The sequence below is a fragment of the Catharus ustulatus genome, chromosome 1 (genome assembly GCF_009819885.2).
Source record: "Catharus ustulatus isolate bCatUst1 chromosome 1, bCatUst1.pri.v2, whole genome shotgun sequence".
Classification (NCBI taxonomy): domain Eukaryota; kingdom Metazoa; phylum Chordata; class Aves; order Passeriformes; family Turdidae; genus Catharus; species Catharus ustulatus.
Genome location: NC_046221.1, coordinates 139,891,442 through 139,916,580, shown reverse-complemented (window position 1 = coordinate 139,916,580; position 25,139 = coordinate 139,891,442). Strand labels below are relative to the sequence as shown.

General features: G+C 42.0%; 1 protein-coding gene and 1 long non-coding RNA gene across 2 annotated transcripts; one reads left to right on the top strand and one right to left on the bottom strand.

The window, feature by feature from the left end:
- Positions 1-5,102: 5,102 nt before the first annotated feature.
- On the bottom strand, positions 5,103-6,734 carry LOC116997876. The gene is made up of 2 exons (XR_004418255.1): positions 5,977-6,734; positions 5,103-5,707 (listed from the first exon to the last, which is right to left on the bottom strand). It is a non-coding gene; the product is annotated as an uncharacterized LOC116997876 (long non-coding RNA).
- A 506-nt stretch (positions 6,735-7,240) lies between these two features.
- On the top strand, positions 7,241-22,946 carry PABPC1 (poly(A) binding protein cytoplasmic 1). The gene is made up of 15 exons (XM_033063046.2): positions 7,241-7,958; positions 12,497-12,690; positions 12,783-12,898; positions 14,569-14,708; positions 15,962-16,056; positions 17,544-17,681; positions 17,777-17,872; positions 18,283-18,555; positions 18,743-18,836; positions 18,991-19,101; positions 20,027-20,181; positions 20,595-20,679; positions 20,847-20,977; positions 21,263-21,358; positions 22,506-22,946. The coding sequence occupies exons 1-14, from the start codon at positions 7,766-7,768 to the stop codon at positions 21,353-21,355; spliced, it is 1,914 nt and encodes a 637-aa protein (XP_032918937.1). The 5' UTR covers positions 7,241-7,765; the 3' UTR covers positions 21,356-21,358; positions 22,506-22,946.
- The last annotated feature ends 2,193 nt before the right edge of the window (positions 22,947-25,139 follow it).

Here is a 25,139-nt window from a genome sequence, read left to right as displayed (position 1 = left end):
ACCAGGTTTGGCCAAAATGGGTTCCAACTGTAGCCCAAAGTGTTTCAAAGGCCAGAGACACCACACAACACACCTCAACAGAAGAGTTATCACAGCACCATGTGCTGTAACAACAGCACCCTGCTCCCTGCCTCACACAGGTAAGAGCTCTATGGCAGGGCAGTGGCTGATGGCCAGTCCCATCCTTTGAACCAAGATAAGAACTTTGCTGTGGTGTCACAAGTGGAGAGGGAAACAGGATCAGATTCAGCCACAAAGCCCATGTCATGCTATGGGCAAGCATGACAAGTCTGGCTCCTTTCACAAGCAAGGCCCGCAGTTTGGGAACACAATAAATGGAACTGCAATGTCCTAAAATTGGGTTAAAGGCAGAAGCGTTTACTGAAATAAACTCCTCATGGTGGAACACATTTGTCCAAACAATTGTGTTTGTTTAACTTACATGAGCAGGGGCTTTATGCAGGTTCTATCATCTGTAACTGGGTCAGAGTTTCATGGCCCTTTCTATAAAGAATCTTAGAATATCCTGAATTGCAAGAGACCCACAAGAATCAATGAATACAAACCCCTGGCCATGCAGAGGACCTTGGAGGTTTTATTGTCTGTTCTCCAAGTGTCCCTTTATCCTCCATGTCACCAGATCACTTCAATCACAGATCCTTTCAATCCTGTTTGCACCTTCCCTCTGCTATTTGCAGGCCTCTTCCTGCCTCAGATCTCAGGTCTTGTGTGCAGGTCCATAATATGCAAAGTCACACTGGAAATGGGAGCACAGCACAGATATTGTGCTGGCAGTGGGAGAAGGGACCCTGGCAAAGCGATCCACAAGATCCTTGGGGTGGGTGCAGCATTGTGGAGCCGATACATACTGACAACATGAGGGGTGAGAGCTCAATCAAGCCAGCAGAGCCAGCAAAATCGAATTCAAGTATGTGTCTCCATGCCCTGCACTCTCCTTCCTCAGTAAGCATCCTTCCCACGCCACGCTGCCCCTGCAGACCCACCCCAGGGCTCAGCACCAGGCTGCAGGAGACACACAGTCCAGCCTGCCACCCACTCTCACTCTGCCCTCCCTCAGTTTCACACGGGCCTGTGAATCACATTCTACTTCAGTTTCATTTTGACTTTTCCTTTCTGTACGTGGTTTTCAGATGGTCCCTGCAGTTTTCTATGGCTCACCGTGTGAAGCGAGATATTTAATCACAGGCTGGTGGGGCTGCAGGGATGCGCCAGAGGAGCTGCAGGCTGGCATCTCAGACCAGCAGGATTGCAGCACTGGGTTAGGAGATTACAGGCTACTGATTCAAAGGTGGCAGGACCATAATAAAATGGTCAAAGAGCCTGGACTGAGACCTGTGAGAAAATTTCAGGGCAAAGCATTATCCATGGAACACAGAAGTTTTTCCTGTATATGGGTAATCTCAAGTCACAGTGAACAGCTAAAGGAATTATCTGTTAAAACTGTCTAAAGCATCCTTTGCTACTTGGTCCTTCTGGTTCTCCTTGCAATTGAATTACCTGCAGCTGTCCAGTGAAAATACGTGTCTTCTCTCAAGCAACACTTTTATCGTTCTACCATCAGCCTTTTGTAAAGGGAATATCCACACAAAATTCCCCCAACACAAAAGGTCTGGCACTTCATCATGCACAAGGTGTCCACCTAGCACAGCAATAGCAGCTTCCTTTGGAGTAAGGAATCACAGATTGGCACATGCTGGCACAGGAATCACTATCACTGATTAACACACATGCTAATTCAGCAATGCCCATCTGAAGCAGAATATCTGTTCATGCCACAAGTCACTCCAGTCTAACCCACTCCCTGATCCAGCACCACAGATCAGAACCCTTTCTAGTGCATACCCTGGAAGAGCGGCATGGATCTGTTAGAAAAAAAGTACTTTAAAAAGAAAAGAAAAAAGAGAAAAAAAACAACCAAAGAAAAAAAAAACACCCTATTCTGCAATTCTGCTGGGGATAGAATGAGAAGGAACTGCAAAAATGGAAACTTGTGTCAGACATTAGAAAAATAATTTCTAAGTTAAGGAGAGTAAGACCCCAGAACAGATTGCCTTAGAGAAGACTGAACTGCCATCCTCAAAGGACTCATATGAAGAAGCTTGAAAAGCTTGAAAAAATCTCAATTGGGATGAGAATGGAGTCGGATACTTACCATACTTTCTTCCTGTCTCTCCTTCCTGCCTCCCCAAAATTCTGCATCTTTAACAGCCTACAGTCTAGTGTTTGCATAGAAATGTGGCACTACCTTTGTTTTCTCAAGTACACAACATTCAGCAGTCACTGTGTGTCACTTCGAGGACACTCAGGAACAGCAGCATGATACTCAAATGTTTTTGAGTGGAATACTCCAGCTCTTCAGGAAGAAATACTGCAGCTACTGGTGAAGGGAGCAAACCTCAGAGTTAACCAACTCTGATTGTAGCTAACAAAGGGCAGAGGGAAACAACAATCTGTTTATCACAATAGCTCGATTTGGTGGTTTCTTAGTGAGGGGGGTGCATTGTATCAGGCAGAGTGAAATGGAGCAGAGCATGTGGCTGAGAGGAGGTGGCTGTATTAGGGACAGGGATGGAGCAGCACAAAGCTCACTCTTGGGAAGGAAGAAGGAGTGAGAAAGAACTGTCAGAAGACCTGGAGCAGCAGAGCCTGTCCTCAGTGCAGTCAGTGACTGCCAGGCCTGTACTTGCCCTGCTCCTGCATCTCACTGCCCAGTGCCTTCCCAGAACAGCTCCTTGCCCAGCCCCAGCTCTAGTACCTCCTCCTCTGCCCATCCATCTTTCCAACCCTGACAGGACCTCCCAAGGCTCAATAATTAACCAGTTCTTAGTGACGAGGGGAGACAAAGTATACTCAAGGCAATATTCCTAACCAAACTTGGGTCAGTACATGCCTATTTCCTCAGCTGCACTTGGCATTGGGGAAAACAACCCCACTGCACAAACCTGTTACTTTGTTTGCTTCAGACATATTACAAAGTTATTAACCATTACCTTTCCCATGTTATGACTGCCTGAGAATGACACTTCTCTCCCTGTTCTGTTGCCAAAATGATTTCTCCTTCACAAGTTCGGTAAACAGACATACAGTTCTTTGTACATACGAAGAATAGTCCCAAAAACAAGAGAGCAAAATTGCTTCTGCCCACATTCAAGAAGACTCAAAATACAGAGCTCTGAGGTCTTGACGTATCTTTTTTCACACCTTTTTTATTAAACAAATTACTCAGAACTTGGGTTTGGCTGAGCTCAAAAGACTATTAGCACTGAAAAGACTATCTGGACTAAGCAGGCTACCAAAAGCAAACAGTGTTATCAGTCAGGCACTTAGTTTAAAGAAACTGGCACTCCCCTTCAAAAGGTACATGTTCTTCCTTATCTCCTTAACACACACCATCAAGGTTTTAGCCTTCACAGTGCCATTTCAGCACATGGCAGTGCCCTGAAGATGAACAGAAAAGGAGAATGCTGAGATGTGGAAAAGATCAAGCAGTTCATGAACTCAGTGTGTGTATTCTAAGCAGTAAGACCTTAACTATCAGCTGTGTTAATAAAAAAAAAAAATCTTGAATATTAGCACTTTACAGATACTATTTAAAATGCTTCCTGTGGCTAACTATAAAGCTAGGTAAACAATAAAATCTTTTTTATTATCAGGCTGTGCTAATTAAAAGAAAATCTTCAGTACCGGCACTTTACAGATACTATTTAAAAATGCTTCCTGTGGCTAACTATAAAGCTGGGTTTGCATAAAATCCAACAGTTTAGTGCAATCCTTCATGTATCAAAAAGTCATATTTCCTAGACAAGAAAGAAAATGTATTGAAGTCTGAATGCATTTCAATAACTTCCCTATTTCCATGATACCCTAGAATAAAAACCAATGGCATTCACAAATCATATCAGTGGAACAAAGGAAAAATCTTGTATCTGCTTAGAGCTTTAAGTTACAAAGGATCTTTATTTAACTTCGGTAGAGCTTATGCTTAGAAATATTTCTCAATTGCTGTCAGTGAAAAACATTGTGTACACTTTACTTTTTTTTCCTATTTGTTAGTTCTATGATCATTGAGCTGAAAGGAGGCAATGCACCAAGATAACTTATCCGGATTGCAAAAATAACAAAAAGATTTACAATTACAGAATTATTGTCCCTCATTCAATTCCTGTGTGACTGCAATTACCTGAAACTGACAAAGGAACACTGAGTTATATAAACCTGGGGTTTTGAAGAAGTAGTTTCTGCTAAGAAGGCCAATTTCCACGGCCAGCCACTCACAGGTAACACCTGCAAGGACAGGACATACACCAAGGCTGGGCAATAAGCCCAGCTGACAACACAGGCTCTCGACAGCAACTTTTATCAGACACTGTCTAGAACTTGAGAGCAGCAGAGCTAAAATGGATATTGGAGAGACCCAAATGAGACTACCAGGTAATACCCGACAAGAGCTCTCCCAGACGTCAGATCTCACTTGGGGCTCTGGACTGCAGTTCTGGGGGGCAATCAGCAGAGGCAAGCACACAAACGTCCAGGCCCTTTGCAGGGTTTAATCCTAAGTCATGAAAAGAATTCTGTAGCACCAGTATCTAAAGTTAAATGCAGATTCTGTGCCTCAAGCATGAAAGCATTCTTTCCTGTTGCCTTTAAAAGGCCACATCTTGAAAAGTCAGTTTGTTACAGGAGGAGGACAAGATACTTGTTTTGGGCACCATCAGAGGGGCTATACCTACCTCCTGCTGTGACAAGGCTTTTATCTAAAGTCCCATTTGCTGCTTTCATGAGGGTGGTGGGGAGGGAATAGACAGTAAAACTTTTACTAAGTTACATCCTTGTTTCAGGTCAAAGCCAATGGAGTGCAATCTGTGAGGACAAGACCCAAGAATATATCATTTTGCTGAAAGAACAAACACTAGGCAAGTTTACTTAGAAAGCTACAGTGCTTTTAAACAATGATTTGAACTCTTGGATATCCATATAAGGCTGAGAGTGCATTTTTACTGCCTTAATTGCATTTAGTGTTAAAAAACTCTGAAATCATACTGTGTCAAGAGACAAGATCTCCAAAAAGTCCCTCTCTGTGCTGAAGAAAACTTGCAAATTTTATTCCTTAAATTGGGTAAAAGAGAAATGTTTTACCATGCTCTGAGCTCTATCTTGCCATTGTCCAGGAGTGCCAAGGGTAGAAACAGAACAACTTAACTCACAAGAAAGAGTAGGAACTTGCCAAGGGAACAAAAAACATGTAGTACTATGACCAAGTGCCAATGACAGGAAAGTGTGGAAGAAGAATAAAGTATGAAAAAGGACAGTTTGGGGAAAGGAGACAGGGTGAAGAACAGAACCATGTAAGGAAAGGAGAGACCAGAAACAGTGCACAGTACATCCTAGGGAGGGCATTACAAACCAGTATTTAAACAAGAGAAATTTTATTTGCCTCTAAAAATCACCATCTAAATTTTAGCAAACACATGAACCTCACGCTAAGACACTGCTGATGCTGGCCACCTGCTGTACTCAGCTGACAGAAGCCACCACTGCCACCTCAGGATGTGTTCATTTGTCAGCTGCTTCAGATTCCAGTCAGTACCTCGGTTTAAAGCCAGGACAGGGTGTGGGCTGAACAAAGACGTCACCCTTCGCCACGGAACACATGGGGAGATGCCAGCTCTGCCGTGGGTTTGGTCACCTACAACAAGAGGCAGTGAAACTGCAGCAGCTGCTGAGTCAAGTGGAATCTTCACACTTGACAGCAAAATTCCACAAGTACTCCCCCCTACGGCTCTACTTAAATCCATAATGGCAAATGCTAGTCAAAGAAAAATAAAACATCATAAAAACAGAAAAGAAGAAAACAAAACAAGATGCAAAACTGCAGACCATTATTTTTCTTTATGTGTGAAAAGAACAGCAAGAAAACAGTAAGAAAATCTACATTAAATATAAAAGAGCAGTCACCTCCAAGACTTCTGCAAATCCATGATCTGGCTTCCTGCCTTACACTTGCACCAATGTTTAATATTTAGTACAAGTGCAAGTACTTGCACGTTTGTTTAGCAGGAATGAAGCACATTTTATTTGTTTCTATTATTTTGTGAGAATCTGAAACACATTTAATTAGCTGATAACAAAAAGCCCCATTGAATGCTAATTGATAAGAAAATATTTTTCTTTCTCACAAAAGGATTAATGAGGTTTTTTTTGGACTAGAGAAGCCAGCTAAAAATAAAACAAGGTTTTCCAAACTCCACAGGATTGCTTTGGTGTTTAAGGAAGTATAGAAGCAGCACTTTGTGCCACGGTGCGATTGTCACGGTGGTGTTCAAAGGCTGGACGCGATCTCACAGGCCTTTCCAGCCTAATTCGTTCTGTGATTTGCGTGTGATTGTCCCTGAGAAATTCTGTATAGGGCTCAAGCCACGACACTCGGTTGGCAATTTTCCAAAGGCACGTTTGGAATGCGGCCTCGCACCACCTCCCCGAGCGCCGGGGTGACGGCGGTCACCTCACCTCACCCACCCTCAGAGCGGCCAGAGCGGCCCCGCCAGCTCCCAGCCCTTCCAACCCACAGCCCCAACACCTTGGGCACAAAACACAGCGATAAAACGCGCCCAACTTATGGACCGACCACAGCAGAGCCCAAACGCTAGACCCGGTTTATTCCCGGCCTAGTGACAATATTCCTCCGGGAACGGCAGCAGCTCCAAACTTTCCTCCGCCGCCCCCCCCCGGCCCTCCCGGCTCCGTCCCCGCGCACGCGCCCAGCGGCCCCGCGAGCCCCGCCCCCTTCCGCCCCCGAGCGCGCGCCCCCCCCCGCCCGCGCGCGCGCTCCTCCGCGCGGCGCGGCCAGCGGCGGGGTGGGGCGCGCGGAGCTCGCGAGCGAGCCGCTAACGCTCCGCCCCGTGCCGGCCGCTGGTCCGCCCGGCGCGCACGCGCTGTTCCACCGGCCCGCTCGGCCCCAACCGCGCACATGTGCGCTCCCTCCCGCGCGTGCGCCCTGCCGCCGAGCCGCCCCCACCCTCGCGCCGCCCCCCGTGACGCCGGACGGGCGCAGGCGCACTCCCCTCGCGGCCGCTCCCCCGCCCCGCCCCGCCCCCGCGCACGCGCCGGAGCCGCTGCCCCGCGCCGGCTGCCGCGCGTGTCCCCACCCCCGCTCGCAGGTGCGCGTGCGCGGTGCGCGCGGCGCGGTGCGTGGCGCGCGGCGCGGCGGGGGCGGGGGGGCGGGGCGGGTATATATAGAGCGCGGCCGGGGCGGCGGCCGCCCCCTTGTCCCCCGGCCGCCGTCGGAGCTGTGTGCGCAGTGCGTGTGCTCCGGACCATCCGGACACGCCGGCCCGGCCCCGCAGCACCATTTATTACTAAAAAAATATCTAAAAAAGCCAAAAAAAATCCAAAAATCTTAAAAAACCTTTTAAAAAAATCATCCTCTTTCCTCATCCAACCTTCCCGACAACCTTTCTGCAAACGGCCGGTTTGATATAAAATAACCCGGTGAAGCGAAGTCCCCGGACCCGGCGCAGCCGAGAGGAGACACACAGCGAGCCCGACCCCGCCGAGCGCAGCACCCGCAGCCGCCAGCTCCACCCGGCCCGCACGGAGCGACTCGACCCCCGCCCGCCCATCCGCCGCACCCGCCGCAGCCGTTGAGTCCGAGCGGCCCCGCGCCGCCTCCGCCGGCCCCGTTCGCACCGACCGCCGCGGCCTCCGCCTCGTCAGCGCCCCCCCCGCGCCGGGAGACGGCGGCAGGATGAACCCCAGCGCCCCCAGCTACCCCATGGCCTCGCTCTACGTGGGGGACCTGCACCCCGACGTGACCGAGGCCATGCTCTACGAGAAGTTCAGCCCCGCCGGGCCCATCCTCTCCATCCGCGTCTGCAGGGATATGATCACCCGCCGCTCGCTCGGATACGCCTATGTCAACTTCCAGCAGCCCGCCGACGGTGAGTGCCGGGCCGCGGGCGCCGGCGGAGCCATGTTTGTCCCCTGCCCCCCGCCCCGGCCGCCGCCCCGCATCCATTTTGCCGCCCGGGACGGGGCGGACCCGGCGGGGCGCGGGGGGAAGTTGGCGGCGGGGCCGCCGCTCACACGCGGCCCGGGCCGCCCGCGCCTCGTGGCGACCGGAGAAGCGGGGGGGAGGCGCTTCGGCGGATCGAGAGCGGCCGCGGGGCCCCGGCGGCGGGCGGGGGAGTGTCCGGGGAGCGCCGGGGGCCCGGCGGGGCTGACCCCGCTGCCGGGGAGGGGACTGTGGATGAGCGTGCGGGCGGCTCTTCACGTCCGTCCGAGATGAAGGGTAGCTGGAGGAAAACATCGCAGTCATTAGCACCTTTTAATAAGCGCGCAGGAGCTGGGTGTGTGTGAGTGCGTGGTTGGGAGGCCGGCAGAAGGAAGTAGGACGCACCGGCGTGGCCGGGTAGTTTCACAGGCGTCCAGGCCGAAGCGTTTGTTAAAACACCATGGCAGATCTGTCACGTGCAGGGAGGGCATGGAACTACTCGGGCCTCCTTGCACTGCTTTCTCTTGTAGCTGGAGCCCGAGCTGTGCTCTCATCCGCGTCTCTTCGCAGTAAATTCTCTGACATTGTTTCTCCCACGTCGCGTTTTTATGAAACTTGTTTTTTCACGAAGTGTTGCTGCTTGTCTAAAGTTATATCGGTAAAGAAACTTTCTCTGTAGTTCTGGTCATGTTGAGAAACAGTGTGATCCATTTGGAGGGTGTTTCACTAAAAGAATCGAATGTGAGTCGTTCTAAGTTTTGTGGAGTCCAATTTAAAAAAAAAAAGTAATTGGCCAACTGGAAGATATGTGATTTCAAGTACAGTTAAGTAAACAGCTTTCTATTATAATGGTTTTATTTTCAAGCATATGAAAGTGCGATACTTAAATTACAAACTTTTCAAGCAATTAGATTTAACTGGCTTTCAGAATTAGCTTTAGCATACGGCCATTATCAGATCAGACTTTGGTGTACCGATGGTATCTGTATGTAAGCAGTACAAAAGTTACTGCCTCATCTTAATAGGCAGATACTCCACCTGTTATCAGCTCTCTTAGTTCAGAGAGCTTTTTATTCAGCCATTCTTTAGGGTGAGACGATTTGAATGCTTGTTTTGACATACTTTGCTTTCATTAAATAAAAATGTCTGGTACAGTTTGTCAGAAAAATAAGGGGTTAGCACAGGTCAGTACTGTGATAAAATAATGTGAGGGCATAAGGTGAAGGTAATTCAAATGTTGCTTCTCCTTAGTATTGACAAGAGTTCCATAAGGACTGACTTTATCACTGTCATTAGTTAACCAACCAGTGCATTTTGTGACTTGGTTTGTAATTTATCAAATGTGGGAACAAATAGAGCTTTTTCACCTGAGCAGTGCTTAATTCAGTTTTTGAATATCCCTCTTAGAAAGGTGCTCCAAATATTATAAGTGTTTTTCAGGCTTTGGGAGATACATAATATTTTAGTCTATAATTAGTCCAGTTCAGCTAAAAGTATTTCTCATCTTTATCAAACCTGCATCTGGCACATACCTGGAATCAGTTGTTTAAAATACACTTCAATGTTACTGTGTGATTATATTTTTTCAAGATCTTCAGAATTTTATATTCTTGGCAAATACCTGGAAAGCATTTGCTGGGGGATTTTTATAAGTCATTATATTCATTTGCAGAATCCTTGAAATAGGAGTTTTGAGGATGAATGGTTGTTCTTACAATCATCCTAGTTTTATTTTGATTGCAAACCTTTTATTGGTTTAGCCAAATTTTTAGCTACGTCTTAAGCTATGCCTATTAAACAGCTAGTAACAACTACCTTGGGTTTTAAAAAATAGCTTTGAAGGTGTGCTTGACATCACCAGCTGTCTGTAAAGGAGGGATCTCAAAGCTCTTCTAAAAACCACTTAGGCCTGATGACACACATGTGAGGTATGCACGTATTTCAGAGTTGTGACTTTTCTGGATTTGAGTCATAGTCTGGAGTAAAACACGGACAATCTTGTTTAATCACTAAATAGAAACATTCTTGAGTAATCTGAAACTGCATCAGAATCCTTGGGATTTTTAGAATGGTTATGTTTCCAGAGGTTTTGTGTTTCATAGCTATTGCTGCTTACCTTTAGCACAGGTTGGCATTAAATGTATATTCTGAGTGGTTTTGAAATTGTTAAAGTGGACTGTCCAGTTGCTCACGACTAAAATGGGAGCTGGTGAGTCATTCAGTGAGAGCTCCAGCAGATTCAGCAGAAGTACAGCCCGGGTAGGTGTGTCCATTTGGTAACAAGTTCCGCTGCTGAATGGAGCTGCCTCCTGCAACCGGCACTGCCTTTTATGACTGAAATGTAATGAAAGTGAGCCAGTTCCACTCGTTGGGAATTTTAATGAGAGGAGCTTATACCTGGCTGTAGATGGAGTCTAGTAATGTTTTAAAAATCTACCATGGAATGACAACATGGTGTTGATTAGGCAGAAAACTTAAATTTCTTGTCGTTGTGCTCCAAAGGAGAGATGAGGAGAGCTGTTGGGAGTTTCCATGCTGTCCTTTTGGAGAAATAGTGCTAGTTTAAGACACAGGCTCGCTATTTGTTAAGACTAGTAATGTTTGTAAAGGACCCATGGACCCACTGTCAGTCATGTGGCTGGGAAATTTGTCTAGGAACACACATTTTTGAGGAGTGTCAGGATTATTCTAGAAGCAATTAGCATGAATTAGAAAAGCCTCTTTTCTAGTAAAGGAAGCCCTGTTACTACTTCTGGAAATAATGAACTGTTTGTTGCTGGCACATCTATTGGTGCTGGCAGTAATAATTCTAATGACTTCCAGGGCAGTAGCAAAGTCTTACGAATTTCTTCTGTGACCAGTCTGATATCCACAGGTTTTTCTTTCTTTTATCCTGTCCTTTTTTTTTTTTTTTTTCCTCCTCCCCCCACTTTTGTTGTACAGAGCCTTCCAATGATTTTAATTTCTCAGTAACACTATCTGGGTTACCTTTTCTCTCCTGCTTAATTTATATTACAGTTTTTGAAAGCTTTATTGACTTATTTAGAAGACTGGCATGTAGTTTTTGTGGCTTCATTTTAAGTAAGTTGCTGAGTTGCTACTGTCATGTGAATATGGTAATAGTATCATTATCTTTTTCCCCATGAAAATGTTAGATGTCCATTCCTTTAATGCCTACAGATGTCTTTCAGAGAATATAATCTTCAAATTTCTTTCTAATCTGAAAATGTCACAAGAAAGGATGTAAAACATGGTATATCAGCTGAATCCCAGGCTCACCACAAATTGTTTATAGCCCTGACATGCAACAATATAGCTCAAGACAAAAGCAGCACTTAAAGAACAAAAACATTGAATAAGGGTTGGCCCTTGTTCCTCCCAAAGAATTTTAACTCGCACTTGCTGATTTTAAACTATCACTAAGCTGATTTCAATCTTGTTAACATCATACTGTTCAGATACTTGCAAATTGCAGTGAAGTGAGTTAGTATCCATGGGTGTTACTTCAGGTACTTATTGGGACTTTCTTCGGTGTTCTTCCAGACTTACAGGAACAGGATGAAAAGGGACTGCTGTACTTAGGAACTATTGCACTTTTGTGCTTAAATACACAAGCTGAGTTATAATATCGCAGACGTGTCTTGTGGCTTTGAAGGAACATGTGAAAGTGGAGCAAGTCTTGATACTTCCCCATCTAAATACACAAGAGATTTTACATGCAGAATTTGAAAAGTTAGTTATGGAGTTCTACTGGAAAAACTACTCCATTGGAGTAACAAAACCTGGTTTACATTACCCTGGTTTGCTGTTTTAATACTCACTCCTTCTTTGAGCTCATATGTATTTCATTGTGTGCTTTTAAAATATGTATCATTTCAGATTCTCTAAACTAAGTGCTAGTTTTGAATCTCTTTGAACTGTCGCTTGCCCAGAATTCCATCACAGATCTTTTTGGTCACTGAGGAAGTTGTGTGGAATAGCTGCCTAAATGAGGCTTGAACGTCCACCTAGCAAAGAGATTTTGTCGGTTTAGGGGTATTGGTGTTTTAGGTGTTCTTATGTTAATATTTGCAAAAGACCTTGAATAGGCACAAGCAATACCCCTAAAAGCATTTTTATTGACACAATATACATCTATGTGATATGGCAGAAACCAGCTGATTTTCACAAGTGTTAAAACTTCATAGCAGCTGCCACTTGCTGCATTTTCTTCTGTCACTATACCATCTTTTCTTAGATCTGGTCCTGTGAGCTAATGAGATTTCTGCAGCTTGCTCAACTGACTTGTGCTCCTTCTGAAGCGCAGCTTTTGCTGATGAGTTTTTGCCAGTTCTTCCTTGCATACAAGACTGGAGGCTTGGGTTTGCAGCTTGATGATGGTTCTGGACTTGAAATAGTAAAAATATTATTAAAAGTTATACTTCAGCTGCTATTTGTGTGCTTACTAAGATAACCAGCATTTTCTATTCCATAATGTTTTTCCAGCTGAACGAGCTTTGGACACCATGAACTTTGATGTCATTAAAGGCAAACCAGTGCGCATCATGTGGTCTCAGCGCGATCCATCTCTACGCAAAAGCGGTGTAGGAAACATCTTCATCAAAAACTTGGACAAATCAATTGATAACAAAGCTTTGTATGACACATTTTCTGCTTTTGGGAACATCCTGTCTTGTAAGGTTAGTGGAAAATAAAATGTATTGACACGCAAACTGCTCATTTTGTGCTGGAAACATTCCAATGGTATTACAACAAGGTTTTTCATTAATAGGTGGTGTGTGATGAAAATGGATCCAAGGGTTATGGATTTGTACATTTTGAGACACAAGAAGCTGCAGAAAGAGCTATTGAAAAAATGAATGGTATGCTGCTTAATGACCGCAAAGTGTAAGTACATAAATAAGTATTTGGGGATCAGCAAACTGAAATTCATTTTATGGCAGACAAAGGTTTTAAAGCTTACCTAGGAAAGGAAGTTTGTTCTAAAAAATTTTAATTTTAAGAATATGTAGAGTTTTAGTGCTAGGGATTTTAAGAATTATATCACCTGCCTATTCTAGAGGCAGTCTTAAGTTTAAAAAGACAAATAATGAACTCCAGAGGAAAAAAAAATCATTGTATTAATTGTCTTACAAGCCAATATTATAATGAGGATTTGGGATCTTCCGTGGTTTTCTGATCTTACTGGTCTGAGATTAAATGCAATCCATTAAGTATTCTGAATAATACTTCCTTTATAAGAGCTGTGAGATAAATGTGTTATCCATATTTTGGAGTCAGCTGATACATACAGCTACTTGGCACTAAAGGGTAGTCAGATTAGACTAATATTTTTGTATGAATGTCTTTTGGGAGGCATATCTAGGGAGTGGAAAATAAAACTTAGAGAAGCATAATGTTTTAAATGTTATCGGTGTTCTACATTGTAGGAAAAAATGTTATTTGGCAACTTCTTTAATAGTATTTGGGCTGGGGGAATGAGTGTGCCTCAGAGCTATGCCTAAGGGATCATTATGGTGTTTGGTGTAATTGGAAAAGAGCAGCTTTCTAAATACTTAAGAGGGTTTGGAAAAAAGATTAAAGAAATGAGCATCAGGTTACCATCGTGGATTATTTTTATATGTAAAGATGGATAGATCAAGACACAGGGAAAACACATTTTGTAACGTTAGTTTTCTTGCTTTTTCTGTTCTTGTCTTTTAGAAGTCAATTAAAACACTTCACTCACTATCAAAATCTGCTGAACACATTGCATTTCCATTCTTACTATACTTGATTGCTATAAATTAGGTGAAATTGTCAAAGTTTAAAAATTACTGAGGTACTGGGTGCTGCTGTATTGCATTTGACAAATTTGTGACTATGAAGTTAGAGCCTACAATAAAATTTGAAAGTAGGAGTCTGCTTCAGTCAGAAATCAGTGTCAGCCACGCACAGTCTGTGCTAGGGCCTGTCCTTGGGCTGCAGAATGTTATGTTCAGGCTCTGCCCTTTTTCTGCCAGTATGAACTAACCATTGGTGTTCCCAGCCAATTTTCAATGGTATTTGACTCAAGAGCAAGTTGAACTATTTGTTTCATTATGCCTCAGAGCAAAGTCTTTGATACTGGAAAGGTGTGTTAGGAAGGGGGGACAGTTAGTTAAATATCCCTTGCTCAAAAACTGGATCTGAGAGCAGTAACTGCTTTAAGGCTGCCATGATTTTAGTACAGCAGGGGGATTATGCTGTTATCTAGAATTTCTGTTCAGCCTCTTCACTTAGTACTCCTTCCATTGTTGAACTCCTCTTGTCAAAGGCTCTTTTATAAGAGTGAACAATCTCACCAATGGCTTGAAAGCATTTTCATGCCTTGTAACTGGGATAAACATGCTGATGTAGCAAAGGACAGTGGAATTGTTTTTCTGATTTTTATAATAAATATTTTGTCTAAAGAATTTCATGCCTGTAATTGAGCGAGACCGATTAAGAATAAAATACAGTTCCAGGGGATTCAAGTAAATTTTTACACCTTGAGACACTTGTTTTAGTCTGTATTACTCTGTTCTTCCTGGAACTAGGTTTGTTGGAAGGTTTAAATCCCGCAAGGAACGTGAGGCAGAGCTTGGAGCCAGAGCAAAAGAATTCACCAATGTTTACATCAAAAATTTTGGGGAAGACATGGATGATGAGAGACTTAAGGAACTCTTTGGCAAGTTTGGTAATGTCTTAATGTTTATATAAACACAAGTGAACTTCAATTTACTACATGTATCTTATCTGTACAGTGCCTTGAAATACAAGGAATCAGGGCTGTCTGCTGTTGATGTAAAAATGTAATAAAGGTTACTGAAAAGTTGGTACTTAATTCCAATTTCAGATTCAGAAGTGCAGTAATATCTGAACTTTAAATAGACAGAATATCATATTTAGTCCTGCCATCAGAACTGTTTTCAGTAATCCGTAAATAGCGTGTCTATGGGTTCTGCATCTCTTTGAAAGTTGCAAATGGAAGTATTCTCTGGTTTAGTACAGATTGATTTTATAAAATCATCACCTACAGGATGTGTGACAAATGAGTTTGCTATTGCTTTCATTGACGTGCAGACTTACCTCTGTTATTCAGTTGCATTGTGGTGGTTGACCTAATAAAAAATTATAAGAAACTATTCCAGCATCAAGCTGTGAGATTCTGCCTTGATCCTCAGTTAAACACATGGCAAAATTGTGGTGGACATATGACCATGATAGGTCATGGCAAATCCCTTAATGCCATTACAGGTTCTTCACGTTTCGTTTTCAATCTCACCTTTTTTGTAAATTTTTATTTCTTTCCTGTTTGCTTTGGTTGGTCTTCAGTGGATATTATGTAAAGCAAGGGAAAGCCTTGTACGAGAGATACCCTGTAGCAGCCTTAAACAGCATATACAGGAAATTCCTTTCTGCTCTTCAAGTATCTGTAGTTGAAACAGTAGCGAATTTAGCTGCTGCAGCTAAATTAGCTACTTCCAATTGAATCTCTTGACTGCAGTTTTTCAGGAGTTACAAATTGCTGAACTAGGATGGCCTTTCACCAGGATAAATAGTGAAACGTATACCTGATTGCAAGGCCTCCTTCTGGCTTTTTCAGTACCTGCTTCAAAGGATGGAAGCACTAATGCTTTTCAAGTGTCATAATTTTTAATGATAAAACAAATTTTACTCACTTTGTGGTGAAATTTTCTTTCACATTGAGGTGAAGTTTTGGTTGAAAAATACAGTGAAGAGAAACTCAATGTGGCAGACTTCAGCCATAATGGCCAAAGTTCATTGGGACAAATTAGTAATTTCATAGTAATGGGTGACATTTACCTGATTGGTGCAGAAGTCCTTTGTAATACAAATGAAATAAACTAAATATCTTCCAAAGAGAATGTTCTAAAGGTCAGAAGAATACACTCTATATGAAGCATAAGTATTTCATTCTCTTTTTAGGTCCTGCTCTAAGCGTGAAAGTTATGACTGATGAGAGTGGAAAATCCAAAGGCTTTGGCTTCGTTAGTTTTGAAAGACATGAAGATGCCCAAAAAGTAAGGTTTTGGACTTAATTTTAGGAATCCTGTAACTGAGACCCAAATAATATGTTCACTGAGTGATTAAGTTTTTTTTAATTGGTCGAGGACACTGAAAAAAGGGGTGCTCACTCCCTAAATTATTTAGCACAGTTTCTGTCATTTAGAATGCTTTCCTATGAGCAAGTGTCAGGTGGTCTGAGAAACCTATTAAGTCAAGATACTCTGGTGCAACTGGAACTAGTGTCGAAATGGGGTATCTTGAATAATTAAAAACCTGTTGTAGTTGGGCTTAAAGGTCTTGGTGGTATTTGGACTCACACATGCTGAGCAATATACAGCATAGTAAATTACTACATCTCTGAATCATTGGATCCAGTTTGGTTGCACAAAATGTTTGTGCAAGGCAGAAAGAATTGTATTTTCAAGCTGCAGCTCTGCAAAGTCAGCAGGAAGGCTATTAGCATGTTTGGCATAGCTGTGAGAAAATAGTCATAGAGCCCTGTGATGTTGCTTTTACTCAAGGGGTAACTTTGGAAGAAGGGTCCTTTTTATTTGTGTATATATCTATAACATGCCAGTGTGCTGTATAACTTAATTCTTTGTCAACTGGTTGCTTTGATATGTCACTTTTCTGTGACAGTAGGGACATAGCATCAGGAAAAAAATGCAGTACAGAACAAACAAAGTTTTCTTTTCAAAAGACATTTTGGTGATTTGTCAGTACTGCAAGTGTACAAGTGAGAGATTAGAACAAATCCTGTCTAACATCTACATTTTTCAGTCTTGCATACATTGATGAATAGTTTCTCTTACTGTAGTCAGAATCATATGTTGGGTGTTTTAAATAACATAAAATTTCAGTATCTCTGTTGTAAAAATGTCTAATGGCTTTGATCATAAACGTACACAATAAACTGGTGACTTCTGATTTTAAATTTAATGAGTAAATATGTGCCAGAGTTTTTACATCTGAAGAGTTGTAACTCAAAACAGTATGAAGTTCACATTTTCATCCTTCTAAGTATTTCCTTAATGAAAGACTGAAAATGAACCAAAAAAAGCTGTACATGCAGCTTAACATTTAGTATAGCAAGATCTGATAGATACTACAGTTTCAGGTGTTAATTTTAAAGACAGAACTAGGTGAATTAAAGTTTTCATCTTTATTTGTTTTATTTGCTTTTCTCTGCCATTAGCAAGATAAGGCTAAAGAAATAGTTCTTGCAATTTGTTTTTTTTTCCTCCAGCTTCATATTAAAAAAAGTAGTTTGCATTCCTTGTGGCATGTCTTCAACAAGACAGACGCATATTTGGAAAGCAGTTTTCATGTTACCATAAGTGGGGAAATCTTGGGGTATTTTGTTTCAATTAGTGGTATTTTAAGGTGGATTAGCTCTTTTTGTAGAATCCTTATGTAGCTTTTTATATTTGAATTGCTTTTTTTGTGTGTCTGAAGAATGCTGGAATACAAAGCACTGCTAACTTGTTGTTTGTTAATGAAGGCTGTAGATGAGATGAATGGGAAAGAGCTCAATGGAAAACAAATCTATGTTGGCCGGGCTCAGAAAAAGGTGGAAAGACAGACGGAGCTGAAGCGCAAGTTTGAACAAATGAAGCAGGACAGGATCACCAGATACCAGGTTCAGTTTTAAATCAAGACGTCTAACTCTATTATCTCTATTATGAGATTTACACAGAACACTTGCTTTTAAAAATAACTTGCCTGTTTTCTTAGGGTGTAAACCTTTATGTGAAAAATCTTGATGATGGGATTGATGATGAGCGTCTCCGAAAAGAGTTCTCCCCATTTGGTACAATCACTAGTGCAAAGGTAAAGTCCGTAGATTGTGCTCGTGTTCTCTGAAGTGAGTAGCGATCTGTCACCAAAGAAAAGTTCATTTCATTCAGTAACAGATGTAAATGTGGGCATCAGCTTTCTTGGTTATTGTACATGTCACATTAAAACACCATATGATCATCCTTTCTTGAAATAAATAGTGAGACTAGTGTGGGAAAAATTACATCTTTCCAGTGCAATATTGTGGTCATTGTTATTTCATTGAAATTTTAATCTCAATTCAGGTAACAGTCAGCTATTAATTACACAATAATATTAGTTTTGATAAAACACTCAGTAAAACCTGTGGTCTCACTTCTAATAAGCTGAATCAAGAAATTCATAGAAGTTGAACAGGTATGACACGGATCATTTAGTATTAAAACTAAATTTTGTACTGACAGGTGATGATGGAAGGTGGCCGCAGCAAAGGATTTGGATTTGTATGCTTTTCATCACCAGAAGAAGCCACCAAAGCAGTCACAGAAATGAATGGTAGAATTGTGGCTACTAAACCATTGTATGTAGCTCTAGCCCAGCGTAAAGAGGAGCGCCAAGCTCATCTCACCAACCAGTACATGCAGAGGATGGCAAGTGTAAGAGCAGTACCTAATCCTGTAATCAACCCCTACCAGCCAGCACCTCCTTCAGGATACTTCATGGCAGCTATTCCTCAGGTACGTGTAAAGATGAGGGACTGAATCTTTTGTACTGCCTATAAAATCTGCTTAGATTTAACAGTGAATATAACTGTTAGTGTGTGTCCATGATTTCAGCATTTTAATCTCATAGTGGGAGGGTGCTGGGCTGGTCAGCATGCCCTTCACAGACAGCAAAGTTAGGTGGTGTTGTTGTGTTTGGCAGACTCAGAACCGTGCTGCGTACTATCCTACTAATCAGCTCGCTCAACTTGCTAGACCTAGTCCTCGCTGGACTGCTCAGGGTGCCAGACCTCATCGTAAGTCACTTCTTTCTTTACCTCTTTCCATGATTGCTCTGTAGCATTTACCTACACTTTCAAATACATTTTCATGGCATTGCAGTCTTCTGTTTGTCATGTTGTCACCCCTCAGTGTTTCAGCATGTAACAGTATATTTTTTCTAAACTGTAGCATTCCAAAACATGCCTGGTGCTATCCGCCCAGCAGCACCCAGACCACCGTTCAGTACCATGAGACCAGCTTCCTCCCAGGTTCCACGAGTCATGTCAACGCAGCGTGTTGGTGAGTTGGATTTATGCAAACTTTAAGTATTAGACTTCTATTCCAATTTTGTTGGTTCAGTGTGATCTCACAAAAGAAACATTTGGAAGTTTAATATCACTTGTGATATTCCAATGAATAAGCTAATATCACCTTCTAGTAATTGTTTTAAATACTGTCCCAGGATGAAGCACTTACTCTTGTGTGCACTTCTGTAATACTGTATGATGGTTTCTGTCATTTCTAAACGTAGTTGCAGCAATTGTAATAATAGGTTGCCTGTAGAAATATTAAGATTATACAATTTTAGCTCTTACTTAATTTTTTTTATATTCATATATACGTATTTTATTATTGTGGGCCAGTATCATGAATGGAAAATCTGCACATCACTGAATGAACCAGAATTTACTGTAATCATTGAATGGTTTGGGTTGGAAGTAACCTTAAAGCTCATCTAATTCAACCCCTCTGCCAGAGGCAGGGAACCCTCCACTAGACCAAGGTACTCAGAGCCCTGTCCAGACTGGTCTTGAACATCTCCAGGAATGGGGAGTCCACAACCTCTCTGAAGGCACAATTCTCCCAGAATGTATCAGGCATTCTACTGTCTACTTCCTGGAAGTATCTTTTTTAGAATGACTAACATAATGTGCTCAGGAAATGAAAGGTCCTTCAGCTTATAATGAAATTATATTGATACTCAGAGTGGATTTTTTATCACAGATCTTTTTTCAATAGCATGTAAAAAGGGCAGTTTATGAATGAAGTGACTGGAAAGTCGCATCCAGTGAATTTCAAGGTTTGAACCTTTGTATATGACCAGTGATGTGATAGTTGACAATACTACTATGATGAATCTATAACACAATACCCAAATTAGGTATTTGATTCAAGTTGGCTTGTTGGGCAAAATAATTATGGAATTCTGTTACTATTTTTTCAGCTAATACATCAACACAAACGATGGGTCCACGTCCTGCAGCAGCAGCTACTGCAGCCACTCCTGCTGTGCGCACAGTACCACAGTACAAATACGCTGCGGGTGTTCGCAACCCTCAGCAGCACCTCAACACGCAGCCGCAGGTTGCTATGCAGCAGGTGTGTGATCTGGGGAACTGCTCTGTGCTTTTACTGATCCTCTTTGCAGAGAAAGGTGATGGGAGGGCAACTTGGGCTCTGCATCATGCCAGGAGAGTAAACATTAGGGAGTTAAGTATATTTGAAGTTCACCTGAGACAGGATGTGATCCCATGTTGCTTTGTGCTTTTCAGTTCCCTCGTACCTTAACCTAAATTCTTGTGTTTGCTTCTTAATGGGGCAGTTTCTAATAATCTTCAGCATCATCACTCAGCTTTAACCAGTAGTAGTTGATTAAATAGACATAGTTGTTAATTTCTTTGATGTTTCTGACACTGTAGGCATTGCGTGTGCTGAGTTGTGAAATACTGGCTGTTTGATGCTGCACCTAATTACATGCCAGGGTTTAATTTTCAAATGTTGTTAATTTGCAGCCTGCTGTCCATGTGCAAGGTCAGGAACCCTTGACTGCTTCCATGTTGGCTTCTGCCCCTCCACAAGAACAAAAGCAGATGTTAGGTATGTATATGATACCTTTTTCTATGCAATGTATCAGAAGGACAGTTAAAGTACACTTTTTCAATCTTAAAATGCAGAGTAACTGGTTTTAGCAATAGGACAACTTTGTTTACCTTATCCGTTAAATTTAGGCTGGATTTGTTCCTGATGAACTTTTTTCTGTCTAGGTGAACGTCTATTCCCCCTTATTCAAAGCATGCACCCTACTCTGGCGGGTAAGATCACTGGTATGTTGTTGGAGATTGACAACTCTGAACTCCTCCACATGCTCGAGTCTCCTGAGTCTCTTCGTTCGAAGGTAGGTGGACTTTTGCTTCTGTAGGTGTTAAGTCTGCATTGATCCAACAGCTGTTCGTGCTGGCACAGTGCAGTGACAGCAATGCAGTGATGGCTCAGGGCAGGAGTATCCTCTTTCAGAGGGTGACACTGACTTACACTGCATGAACTGGAATTGGAATGTTCTCCTTTTTCCTTTCATCAATGCAGGCATTGTTTATATCGTATAATTTCCCGTGTACAATTAACTTAAATATACAGAAGTTGCTAAGCTTCCCTTAATTAATTTTTCATTTCTGCTTAACAGGTTGATGAAGCTGTAGCCGTACTACAAGCCCACCAAGCTAAAGAGGCTGCTCAAAAGGCAGTTAATAATCCCACTGGGGTTCCAAGTGTTTAATAAGTAAGTTTGGCCACTGTAGTTCCATAGGTTGACTGGAGCAAGTCTTTGGTCCATGGCCTTGTAAGCAGCGTGTGTCAGGCTCTGTGTCATGTGCAGCCAGAGGAAATAGCAGCTATGGTAAACAAACTTCAGTGCTCACTTAGCTTTTGCTACTGACATGTCATTGTTTCTAACAACACATTGAGCTGGAATTAGCTCTAGGCGTGTGTGTAAAAATGGGCAGTTCTGTCAAATGCTACTATTCATACTTCTGAGAACAACTTGTGGAACTGAAATGAGCGTAAAATGGTGCTCCAACCCCCTTTTTCCTTAAAAATTAAAGAGCTTACTTACGCTGTAATTTGTATATACTTACCAAATTCTAAAATTGTACAGTAAGGGAAAACTAAACTGTATATTGTCTTGATTTCACATTTGCACGAACTTAAATGTCAGTTAATACAGTGATTTTTCTTCATTGCCTTCTGTGGGGTTGGTATCTTAATTGTGCATGACAGAGGCAAATGGCGGTACCTTAACAATTTTGACAGGGGAAAAATGTGAAGTTGAGGATAAAAAGGAATCAATTATCTCTTCTGTCTAGTTAGGTTTTGCCTGTGAACTTGCTTTCCACATTTGTAGCTATCATTTGAAGGTACCTGCTTTAATATTTGATTGCATAAAATTTTCCTTTTGTCTTGATACTTTAATTTCTGCAATTTTCCTTTTGGAGGCAGAATTTGAATCATGAATATTTTTTTTTTTTTTGCTAGTGACACTTTCACAATGAAGATAAGTGCTCTGTCAGCTCCATGATGTTTTAAAATTCTGCTAGGGTAGCTATTTGATGAGCCTCAGTCTGCTGGCCTCAAGAGCAGAGGAGACCTGCAGTCAATCACAGTAACATTGTGCTTGAGGTGATGCTGTCTGAGGGACTGTCCATTTCTAGAGTCAGTGTTGTCTTGCCAAGGATCACAGACTTTGGAATATTTTTGTGTCCTTAAAAAGTGGAAGCACCTCTGATATTCTGCTTCTAAAGAACTTTGGTATCATTGAAACAGTGAAGGCCCAGAGTGATGCATGGCATACAGTATTAGAAAACCTGTCAGAAAGCATACAAGGTGCTACTTTTGTTTTAAAATGTAACAGCATTGGTTTTCTTTTGCAGAACTATCCGGGACTACAATCTAGAACTTCGCTTCACCGAAGAAAAAAAAATCTAAACATGGAAAAACTATTAAATATTGAGAAAAACATTGCAAAATATAAAATAAATAAAAAAAGGAAAGGAAACTTTGAAGCTTACGTACAGAGCAACGCCGGGGCTAGCAAAACAAGTGCTAGTCCTAGATTACTTATTGATTTAAAATTTAAAAAAAAATAGTAAAATAAAAAATACAAATTAATGTTTTATAAACCCAGGGGAAAAGAATTTTCAGCACAGTACAAAAATTTAAAGCATTCCTTTCTTTAATTTTGTAATTCTTTACTGTGGAAAAGCTCAGATTATCACCACTGTTATAGTTGACAGTGAGAATTGATAGCTGAGCAAAGAAACGTAATTTGGATTATAAAATTCTTGGTTTAATAAAAATTCCTTAAACACTGACTTACTTGTGGTGGTTTCTTTTGTACAGTTTAGAATCCCACTCTATAGTATATTTTAGTGGATTGTAAAGAAGATAAGCCTACACCTGTAGACTGTCTTCTAAATAATAGAAGTAAAGGGAGGAGGGAAATGTTGGGGGTTTTTTAATGAATTGCTGCTTGATCTGAATCTGGTCTAGTGTACAACAGCACAGAAATAATTCTGTCTTCACTCAGGACTGATGGGGTCTTCAGGTCAGTTTGTGTCCCTAAGGGGGCTTTGCAGTGAAGTGGCCAATGGAACTAAAGTGGGAAGAGGCAGCACTAACACATCAGCTATTTCTTTTGCTCCAGGAGCTACTGAGATTGGGAATTTTGTGGGATTAACGCTTAAATGTGTAATCACGCTAGAGAGACAGTAAAAGGGCTTTTGTTGTAAGACAAACTTTCAGGCTGTGAGTGAGCAGATGCACTGAAGTTTGTCCATCCACAGATGGATTATCTACAGTTGCTGCCTTGCTTTTTTTGTTTTCCCCTTTCTGCAGACCTCTGGAATAAAAAGGTATTTTCTACCCAGTTTAGCCCATAATTGGCTCTATAAGTTGCTTTTTCAAAACTGATAATGCAAAGGGAGAAATGAAGCAGTGAAAATGGCATGTCCTGCTTTTACAAAGAAGAGGGTAAAACCTGGCAGGCTGGGCTGGCAGGTGGGGAAGAGGCACAAAGATCTGTTAGTCATGGAGGAAGGCATGACTGGTAGCCATTGCAATCTGTTGGGTTTCAGTTGCTGTGTGTAAAGAATTCTACATGTACAGACTCTATGGAATTCACATGAAAGGATTATTTTTTTCTGAAATCCCTCTTGTGTGGTGAGAATGCCAGTGTTCTCTGATCTGTTGCATCAAAGCCCTTTAGTATGCTTTCTGAAATCCCCCAAAAGACAGTTCAGGAGCCCCCTTATTTTTCCCCTCTTGCAAAGGGGGAAATCTTCAGGTTTTCCGTTACGGTATTTAAGAAATAAGCCCAGCATAATGAGGTCAAATTGGTCTGGTGTAAATGGAATGTAATTAAAATCCTTTGCTGTAGAAGCATTAGGTTAAACTTGTGTGATTCTTGCACTCAGTCCTGTCCTGATGGCAGCAGCCTGGGATAGCCTTTAATTTGCAGTCTTGCCTGAGGTGTATGACTAGAACTAAGAATTTTTGAAATTGGGTGGTAAATCCTACAAAAGAGGCAGTTCAAGCACAATTTGTGTGTGTTAAGAGGCTGAATGTATAATCTTGATTTTATGTAATGTCAACTATAAAGACATTTAAACTTTGGGGACAGTTTTAATGACCGAAAACTATATAGTGCCATAATGGGAATGCAGAAGAATCTGAATGATATTAAAGGTTTAATGGAAAAAAACTATTTTCAGGATTCTCAGGGCACTAGCAGAAAAGTAAGAGGCCACTGCACTTCTGCTTGTTTTCCTAGGTAAGTTGTGTGTTCTGTGAGTCTGCTGGAGTTAACCAAACATTTTTGTTTTGTAAGAATGAGCAAGTTATTTAACATCTTGCTGATGGGGAAACACAAAGGAGAACAGGAAGTCTTCAGTTTGTACAAGACTTCTGTAGGTATGTCATGCACTACCATCTGTACTATCATGAAATACTGGGTAACTTCTGTGATGGAAAGAAACAGCAAGGCAATTCTGCTGACAGCCTAAGAAAACAAAGCCGTGGGGTGATTTGGTTTATTTCTTCACAGTCTTGCTTACGTGGAATTCCCCGCTGTATACCACAGCTGCCTATTCAATAAATGTCTTCTATTTTACTTCTAAATCTTAAAGATAGCAAACAAGGCATTTGTTAGCGCCTCTACCAATGCATCTTCAGAGTTCTACTGTGAAACAATGCAGCATGCAGAATAATCTATATTTTCAATAATAGAGAACTGTTCCTTTGAGTTAATAGGCAGCCTGACTGGCAGGCATTTCCTGCTGCCACACGTTCCCTCTGGTGTGTGTGTGTCAGAGGCTTACATTGATCCTCTGCACCCTGCAGCCAGCCAGTGCTAAGCTGATTTTGCTGGATCCTCTGGCATTTCATTCCTTCAGTCCTGTATCTTCTGTCCTAAACACAGCAAACACTGCAGAGTTTCAGCCAAAAGCCTGCTTGTGAAATGGGTGGCGATTTGAATGAATGAATGAATGGTATTATATTTGCTATCC